The 9,695-nt window shown below is 36.5% G+C and overlaps 3 protein-coding genes across 3 annotated transcripts in view; 1 reads left to right on the plus strand and 2 right to left on the minus strand.

Annotated features, from left to right (window-relative positions):
* The first annotated feature begins 14 nt into the window (after positions 1–14).
* On the plus strand, positions 15–2,455 carry LOC108558787 (hematopoietically-expressed homeobox protein hhex-like). Its single transcript, XM_017915820.1, has 3 exons — positions 15–169; positions 1,224–1,450; positions 1,513–2,455. Exons 1-3 carry the CDS (start codon positions 91–93, stop codon positions 1,639–1,641), a joined length of 435 nt encoding a protein of 144 aa, XP_017771309.1. The 5' UTR covers positions 15–90; the 3' UTR covers positions 1,642–2,455.
* A 1,190-nt stretch (positions 2,456–3,645) lies between these two features.
* On the minus strand, positions 3,646–6,610 carry LOC108558790 (transcription elongation factor B polypeptide 2). Its single transcript, XM_017915823.1, has 4 exons — positions 6,507–6,610; positions 6,034–6,127; positions 5,834–5,978; positions 3,646–5,014 (listed from the first exon to the last, which is right to left on the minus strand). The coding sequence occupies exons 1-4, from the start codon at positions 6,507–6,509 to the stop codon at positions 4,900–4,902; spliced, it is 357 nt and encodes a 118-aa protein (XP_017771312.1). The 5' UTR covers positions 6,510–6,610; the 3' UTR covers positions 3,646–4,899.
* Positions 6,611–6,974: 364 nt separating this feature from the next.
* LOC108558789 (A-kinase anchor protein 9-like) overlaps positions 6,975–9,695 on the minus strand; it is a 9,995-nt gene continuing 7,274 nt past the window's right edge. Inside the window, 5 exon segments of the mRNA XM_017915822.1 lie at positions 6,975–7,862; positions 7,918–8,084; positions 8,141–8,299; positions 8,375–8,539; positions 8,599–9,695. The exon segment at positions 8,599–9,695 is cut by the window's right edge and continues 5 nt beyond it. Of these exon segments, the coding sequence (XP_017771311.1) occupies positions 7,163–7,862; positions 7,918–8,084; positions 8,141–8,299; positions 8,375–8,539; positions 8,599–9,695 (2,288 nt within the window). The 3' untranslated portion in view covers positions 6,975–7,162.

The raw sequence follows: 9,695 nt of genomic DNA on the forward strand, positions 1-9,695 counted from the left end.
ACGCAGTTGCAGACGTGGTCCAACCGTAACAACCATCATTACCATCAGACGTCCATCAACAACTACTGGCAATCCATCAACTACGCGAAGATGTACCAGCAGTTCTACGAGAACAAGCCGTATTTTCCGTACGCGGATTGTTTAGATTCTGCACAGCAATACGAGACATGTAAGTAACAAAATCTCAGATCGATTGGATATAATCATCATCATCATTATTACATTGGATTCCACCTTCCTCATATTTAATTGCATTCTGATTGCTCTGAAAGCCCGAAAACCGGTGCGCCGTTGAAACCGATTTTGATTAATTACGAATCTCCTTCGCACGACCGCATTGATTGCGCGAAATCTAATCGCTTGTGTAATTCGCGGTTTCCCTATTGAAATTCCCAAGAAATATTTAATTATTATATTAATACTGTGTTTTTTTTTTTTAAAGATATACTTCGGATTCCTTTGCTTTACGGTTAAAGATAAGATACGAGCGAAACCGCAATATCCAGTTAATCTAATTAACGAAATTAATTATTGCATTTCGTACTTATTCATTGATAAATTAATTAATACAAATTGTGAAGCAACTCGAGTTATTTTTATATTGTAATCATTGATGTACAAATATTTAGAAAATTTGTTTCTAAATTCTCATAATTGTGTTTGTTTGTTATCAAGTTTTAGCGAACTATACCGCAATATCCAGTTAATCTAATTAACGAAATTAATTATTAAAATGCTTGCATTTCGTACTGATTTATTGATAAATTAATTAAGAAAATAGCAATGTTTCACTTCTAGTTATTTTTGTATTGTAATCATTAATGTACAAATATTTATTTGTTTCTAAATTTTCATAATTGTGTTTTTTTTTTGTTATCAAGTTTTAGCGAACTATACCGCAATATCCAGTTAATCTAATTAACGAAATTAATTATTGCATTTCGTACTTATTCATTGATAAATTAATTAAGAAAATTGCAATGTTTCACTTCTAGTTATTTTTATATTGTAATCATTAATGTACAAATATTTAGAAAATTTGTTTCTAAATTCTCATAATTGTGTTTGTTGCTTCCATTTCGTACTTATTCATTGATAAATTGTTAAAGAAAGTTACAATATTCTACTTCTAGTTATTTTATATGTTATCATTAATTAAACTGAATGATTGAAGCTAAGAAATTGTTTCTAAATTCTCATAATTGTGTTTGTTTGTTATCAAGTTTTAGCGAACTATTCGAGCGGAAGGTATTGGCCGATGCACGCGATTTCCTCCAATGCGAACGTCCTGCCGTTCGCCTATCAAACGTATTCGAAGAGGAAGAGCAGTCAGGTGCGGTTCACGGCCGTGCAGATCTCCGCTTTGGAGAAGAGGTTCAGTTCGAACAAGTATCTGAGCCCTGAGGAGAGGAGGATCCTCTCGAGCGACTTGAAACTATCCGACAGACAGGTATAAATAAATATCGATAATATAAGAGAAATGGGCGAATATTAAATTGTGTTGTGTTGCAGGTGAAGACGTGGTTTCAGAACCGCAGAGCAAAGTGGAGACGTAGCAACTGTCCATCGTCGAGCAACGAGAAGATCCAGGATTCGGACAGCGACCTGGAAGAGCTCCTCGTGTGCGATGAAAAGAAATAGTTTAGCATCAATATAGATATATCAGTCCCACTTGAATTAATTAAGAAACTTTGAGACATTGTGTTTCCCTATACTTGTCCCTTTCGTGCACACTATAATTTAGTGATGGTAGCGAGAGGGGTAGTGTGTGTGTGTGTGATATTATTACCTTCTGCAAACTGGAAAGCAGCGCGCGCGCGGAATCATTTACATTGTATAATTTATGGGTTTCGGCAGCGCCCGAGCACTTGTAATAATTACGGGTCCATCACGCCACGTGCATCATCCATCATCGTTTCCAAAAGCGAAAATAATAATGTAAATATAATGTAATATGTAAAAAGGTGAGGAGGATGAGAAGGAAAGAAGTTTTTTTGGGCGTCGTTGTTGGAGCCTTTAATTGCGACCGCAATTACCGTATTCTCGAGGATTCAACTCAACAGCGCGTTTTGATTAGATTAATCGCGGCCCATTTCATCCCAATACAACGACGACGATCCTATCCTATCCTATCGAGATCAGGCGATCAATCAATAATGGGTATTAAGCCTTAAGCCGGATTCGGCTTCTATTTTTAGTCGATGAACGAATCCAACATTTCAAACGAAACAATTATTGCCCTTCCTCACTCCAATCCGCGATTAACGAGATTTAGATTACACGATTAATTATAAATATATATATATAATATACACGAAAAGTGAAGTGCGTCGTTTCGGTGCAGTTACAAAACTGATGATTTTTTGTTGTTTTTATTTCGTGCGTTATTTATTGTTAATTCATAGCAATTGCCGCAATCTGATCTTACAATTAATAACTTTTAAATCTACTTTAACTCTTTACTTTTATTGTTGTTTTTTTATTGTTACAATATATTAGAAACCCCGCTTGAAACTGATGCGATTCGCAACTTTATTAATGTTTTTATTTTAGTTAATTATATTTGTTTACATCCTCTGATTTCCTTCTTGACTTAATCCTTTAATCCTTAATTATTATCAAATAATATGTCTTGTTACATCTGCAAAAAGAATAAGTAATTTCTACGTTCAGAAATATCATAAAACTCTCATAAAGAGATTACAAAAAAAAAATCTTCATTGCTTCAAAAAGTCTCTAACTTTAAGTTCAAATATGCATAGACAAAAATAGGTTGAAATACACTGGTTTAAAGTTCGAGGAAAAAATGTAAATGAAAAATTGGTTCTACAAAATCCCGACAGATGAAGCTGTCAACTAATCTTCAATCATTAATAACTTTGTAAATAATTGTTGTTGAAACAAATATGAACTATCGATAGAAAGGTAATTAATCAATGCACATTCTACTTAATACATAACACTAATTAAAGCTCTAATTAAGCAGTCGGGTTTAGAACAGCGCAACTATTGCTGAACTATAACCTTGGAACGATCGCCCAGAGATGGCTGAAATATTGACACCCTTAGCGAAGAAACGAACCGTTGCTTTTAGGCGCACCAGTGCAAAGTTCGTAGTTCATATTAAAGCCCTAATCAATTATTCTTATTAACCAAATCGTTCGTTTTATAATTACCTACTCAATCATGTAAATTATAGATCAATTAATTGCTAATTTATGGAGTAACGAACGTTCGAAACTTAATGCGAAGCGACATCTGCCGGGAGATTTTCGAAATAAAATTGCAATTTACAATTAAATTTGAATTTAAAATTGATCAATTTCAATCTTCATGAAGTTAATTAGCGTTTGCTAATTACACTAAATCTAATCATTAAATATAGGAAGAGTAATAAGTAGGTAGAGTAAATTGTAATTTGGTTGAGAGGGAGTCATGGAGATGTGTTAATAACATTTATTGAACTGTTCTATGAATATTCCTGGAATAAATACAATAGTTTTGACAAAGTTTGCAAAGCAAATACAATAGGAGCCGTCTTGATATAAATAAATACACAAGAAACAAAAAAAAAACAAACGAGATTTGTTCACAGGCGACGTAAATTTTAAAAGCAATTTATTAATATTATATAGGTTTGCTTTCAATAACACAAGTGTAGTTTTTCCTTCCTACTATTATTAGTCAGCAAAGAATAACGAACTGTTAGACTGCCTGCACTCATCATCATCACCATGCCAACGTCAAGTGCAAGAGATGTTGTTAATTCAATACTTAAGCTCAATTCTATTGCTTCTAAAAAATAAGTCCATTACATATTTGGTTTCCTGAACAATAATTTAATTATATTTATTTATATTTATATATATATAAAGTTAAAGTAGTAACTAATCATCATCGTACTCCACTCACACACACACATCAATAAGTAAATATATTAACATATTTATATATATATTTATTCTTTTGTTTGTTTTTACTCATCCGTGGAAACGAAGCACGGCTACACCGGATTTGAAAACGAAAAAGAGAGACCAAAGGAAATGCCTTGTTTATTTATATTCCGTTATTAATTATTAATTTTTTTCTTCGCAAGATTCAACATTCATCGCCACGAGGAAAGGATAGTTTTTAAGAAGCAGCTGTAAATTAGAAACCCATTCCAAAGTCAACGATGAGAGAACATTAAAAGAAAAAAAGGTTATAATAATATCAATATTACAAATCAGAGATAATTAATAAAAAAAAAATTATAATAGTAAAAGAGGGTGGGTTGTTGTTGTTGTTTTTGGTTTTTAAAGGCGAAAACTAATCATTAAAGAATTAAATTAAAAACTATCACAATCGTAAACTTTTCTTCTTCCCATTTTCATCATCTTTCTTTTAACTTTTTCCCACATAGAAAAGAAAAAATAAATAGAGAACGAAATGAGGAGAGTAAATTTAAAAAAAAAAATTGAATAAAGAGAATATATATGTATATATGAGAGAGGTTCGGTTCGTGCTTTTTCGCTAAATGAAAAAGAAGTGGACTAATGTAATTGAGAAAATAACGATGGGCAGAGCGACGATAACATCTCTGCCGTGGAACTGTATGAAGAGAGTGACCACAATCACGATGAGCAATCGGAAGAGGGTGTCGAATTTCGCTTCCTCGCGGTCCCTCTCTCTCCTCGCTTCTAACATTTTGATGTTGAAATTAAAATATTCTCTCAATTATCTACGGCAATTATCGTTATATAATGTATATATTATAGTATTATTATTATAGTATTAATTTTTTTTGTTTGTTTGTTTGTTTAATGATATTGTTGTTGTTGTTGTTTGCTGCTGTTGCTGTTGAAACCTCTGCTGAGATAAATCGATCGATGTACAATGTAACGTCAATGGGTTGTTGATTCAGGAGGACTGCTCCTGTCCGTTGACGCTGTCCTGAGATTTCATGACGTCCGGCAAATCGGGCGGAGCAGAGTACGGGGTCAGTTCTAAGGCCTCGAACACGCCATTCTCATCCCTACACACAATATAACAATGAAAGAAAAGAAAAAACAACAAATCCATCATTTCCTTTAAAAAAAAGCAACTATTAAGACCTTACAAATCCACTTAAAACTTATGTACATTGTACATTAAAAATCTGAAGAAAGATTTGCTGCTCAATTGAATCCACTCACTGAGAACTTGATGTAAGAATTAACTTCTCAGCTAAATCTACCAACTGACAACTAAATGTACTCTTAACCCATCTACACTTTGTTAAAGATCTGAAGAACGATTATCTTCTCAGCTGAATAATTTCAACAAATAGTCTAGTCATTTCGACAGATGCTCAAATATCTTATTTTTTATAGCCTAAACTATTAACATGACTTTAATTATTAAATTTGCAAATTATGTGAAACATTTGATTTACTTTAATTTAATATCAAAGCTTCTCAACGTGAACTTAATTTAATTATATTAAAAAACATCTGTTGCTTAAATATGTTAATTATTTTGTCATTTATATTAAATTAAATAATAATTAGTAGATGATGAAGAATAATTTATAAAGTAATAATTGTTGCTTCTGCAATAACCTAAATGTCAACGTTTGATTCCTAGTATTTATGGGTTTTAAATTTATGATTTCATTGATTGTCGCTGAATGAACAACTGAGATAAGATAATTAGTAGATTAGTTTATAAAGTAATAATTGATTCCTAGTATTTATGGGTTTATGCGTTGAACGAAAAACTGAGATATGAGTCTGTAAGATGAAGGTAATAGTTGTATCCATCGAGAGAGAGGACAACAAATCTGTATAGGAAAACGAAGTTGATGAAAACATACCTGACAGCTAGTCCAACTGTGGCTGGGCTCTGGGCTTTAGCGGTGGTAGAGGTCAGTCCGTAATCCTGCAGCATCTTATCATCAGCCATGATAGTGTTATCCTTGTTGAAGAGCACCTGATTGTGCGGAGCCACCTTCAGGATGCCTGCGCAAACGGAATTGTTCATAGTAGTTTTATAAGTAAATAGAAAAATAGGTACCTTCGATGATCTTCTTCAGTTCAAAGACTGTTGTTGTGTCCTTGGCATCAGTGAATATTGTTAACTTTTTCCTCCTTATCATTAAAAACACGTCCTGGAACGAAGAGTAATGCATTGCGATCACAAAACGGTAGATTTTTTTTTGCTTGGGGGGGATGTGTGTGTGAAAAAAGCGGCGTATAAAAGAACGAAGGGACGAAGGGTTCGTGTTCGAATGACGTCAGGTGATGGAATGGAAGAGAGTCGGTGTGCGGTGGTGGGTGTTGGAATTGTTGTTGTTGTTGTTGGTGGCGCTTAAAGGAAAGACGATCGAATGCAGCAACAGCAGCCCCCTTCTTTTCACTTCTTCACGAATCGAACGAAATCATCCTGTCTTTAAGGTTAGGTCTGTCCGTTGACGATGGGAAGGGACGGGTCCAGGGGTTTGTTCCGCGTTTGTGTCGACGATCGGACGCGCCGCCCTTCGCACTTACCATGATCGCCCTTCGTTTCGCACTCGATTAAATAAAATAAAATTTATAAATCCACCTTCAATGTTTAAACTTTAGCATTCTAAACAGGTTTATATTGACGGTACAAGTCCTGATTACAGATACCTGCACTCCCTTCCAACGGATCGATATAGAGAGCAGCACCTGCGTACCCGCTAAATTCAAACTGCTTCTACCTCGCAATGCCTACTAGATACATTAATGATGCACACTAATTACCATCAAATTAAGTAAATGAAAAGATCAGATACTGTTGCTTGATCGTATTATCAATATCAGCAATATACAGAGTGAATTATCCCAAAAATTTTATTAACATCAATAATCAATAATTATGGTTTATCTATTGTATATTTATAATCAAATCATTGTAAGCGTACAAATAATAAAAAAAAAGAATCAATATATAAAAAATAAAATAAATATTAGTAGACTTATTAGGATAAAAGAGGAAAAAAAAACTAATAGTAATAATAATAAAACAATATCACAATTGTCGTTAAACGAGGTTCAACAAGAAAAGGAACGGCTAAAACAAGAGCGTAATGTACAGAAGCGAAATGGCAATAGCAGTAACATCCTCTCCGGTTTGTTTAAGGCACAATTATTCTCGATCAACAGCAACACTTAAATTCCCATTACGAGTCTTGGGGTTCGACGGTCAATTGCATCTTCTGCTGAATCAAGTCGAATCTCTCCATGAACGATTCGAGGCTGCCAGTGCGCACGCCAGACACGGATTCATCTCGAGCCGAAGACTTTCCGGCTTTTGGTTCCTTGGACGGAGGACTGCGACCTGACCAAGAGGGTGTCCAATGGCGCGGCCTTGCGTGAAAGGACTCCTGAACTCTGAGAGGCTGAACGAACGTAGTCCCTTCGTGCATCACTTCCTCGTAGCTTTCGTTTAATGGTGTGTGATCAACGGAGATGTTCTGAAGCCTAGACTCATCGGAAATCTTCTGCAGCTTAGGCTCAACGGAGATGTTCTGTAGCCTAGGCTCAACGGAGAAGTTCTGTAGTCTAGGCTCAATGATGTTCTGTAGCCTAGACTCAACGGAGAAGTTCTGTAACCTAGACTCAACGGAGAAGTTCTGTAGCCTAGGCTCAACGGAGAAGTTCTGTATCCTAGGCCCAACCGAGAAGTTCTGCAGCCTAGGCTCGACGGAGAATTTCTGTAGCCTAGGCTGAACGGGGATGTTCTGTAGGCTAGTCTCGTCGGGGACATTCTGAGGCCTCCATTGCTGCGGCGAAATGTACGTGCCACTCCTGAATCCGCTGCGCCACCTCCTCACCAAATACTGCATCCTATATATAGATATCACCGCGTAGCAAGCGATCCTGAAGAAGCGTTCAATTATACACATTATTCGCGTTCACTTGGTCTAAAACTTACTTGAATCGTTGGATTCCTTTGGTCGTCGAAGAGCGTTGGCGCGGATACTTGGGCGTATATTGGCTACCTTGATACGTCTCCAACAGATTTTTCAAATACAGTTTTTGGAATTGCAGCGCCTTCCTGTAGCTTTCAGATCTGAGATATTTTCCAAAGAGATGATTGGCCTACAAAGAAAATGATTAGAAATCAAAAATTTAAATAGTGAATAGTGGACTCGTACCCTTCCAACTGGATCATTGAACGGGAAGTGAATCGTTTGCTGCGATTCTAATTCGCGTACTTTCGACTGCAGTCGAGTTCTTTCGTCTGTTAACACATTCAAAGTTTTGGTCATTGTTTGGTTTTCTCTCATATACGTATTCACCTGATCGCCCAATTCCTAATGAAATACATATTTTTGTTGTAGTTAGAATTAGAAATTATAAGAAATGTAAATTTAAATATTATTACTCACCCCCATTTTCGCCATGAATTCATCGGAGACTTTCGACGATAATTCGATCTTTTTGTTTGTCTCGAAATCGACTCGGTTTTTCATCTCTTCAGACAGATTTTGTATAACCAAGTTCAATCTGTCGTTTTCTTCTTTACTCTCTTGCTTTTCATCTTCCAATTCGGCCTATAAATATAATTAATAATTAGCATTTTGGTATTATTATGAAACGTTTAAATAATTACCAGAAGCTGACGACTGTTTTCGATTTCTTTGTTCTTCTGATCTAAATCCTCTTTGGTCGACTTGTATTGTTGTTGCATGTTTAAAAACTCTTCGTTGCAGCGCTTCACTTCCTTCTCTAGCTTCTCGATTTCCTTGCACTTCATGTTTAAAACGTTCTTGGTGAATTTCAGGTTGTCCTGCGATTCGACGACCAACTTGTTCAACGCCTTCAGCTCCTTCTTCATTTTCTGATTCTCCTTTTTCAGCAGCTGCACTCCATCCGGCAGAGAATAATACTGAGTTGGACCGGAGGCGCTGCTCCCGTTTTCAGACTTCTTCAGCGCGTTCAGCTCGACTTCGAGCACGGATCGTTTGATCTGTTCCTCCTTGATGAATTCGGCCATTTCGTGTTCCTTCGCTTTAGCCACTTCCAGACTCTGACGCATCTGCTCGAAGACATTCGCGCCTTCCGCCTGCATTTGAGTAGCGCGCTTTCGTTCCTCCTCCAAGATGCTCTCCACCTTGCTCAGAGTCGCCGCATTAATTGCTAATTTCTCCTCCAGCGTCTTCACGTAAGCTTGGAACTTCTCTTTCCCGGCGCACTGAGACGCAATTATGGCCTTCAGCTGTTCCGAGTCGTTGATTTGGGTATAGTCGAAGGAGTTGAGGGCGTTCAATATCGATAGATCCAATTCAGCAGAATAATCCAGCTGCTTCTGAACTTGATCCGTCAGTTCGTCCATATCGTTGCTTCCAAGAACGGCGCGCAAATTTTCGTTGATCTCTCGCTGCTCCTCCAGCTTCTGCCTCAAATCCAAGATGTTGCCGCTCTCCTTCATTTTCTCCTTGATCGTCATCAAGTTCACTTTCAAACTCTCCGAGTCCGTTTGCATCTGATGGATGATTTTATCCTTCTCGCGCAAGTAATCTTGCAGATGAGTGATTTCGTTTTGCAGATCCGCTATGTTCGTTCGCATCTTCACTATTTCCAAATCCTTCTGTGCCATCTCCTTGCGCTGTTTCATAGATTTCAATTGAGTGTCGTTCTTCCTTTCGCTCTCGTATTTGGACAGTTCGCGCTGGTAACGATTCGCCGCCTCTTGCAGAACTTCCAACT

The sequence above is a fragment of the Nicrophorus vespilloides genome, unplaced genomic scaffold (assembly GCF_001412225.1).
Source record: "Nicrophorus vespilloides isolate i.1.1-1 unplaced genomic scaffold, Nicve_v1.0, whole genome shotgun sequence".
Taxonomy (NCBI): Eukaryota; Metazoa; Arthropoda; class Insecta; order Coleoptera; family Silphidae; genus Nicrophorus; species Nicrophorus vespilloides.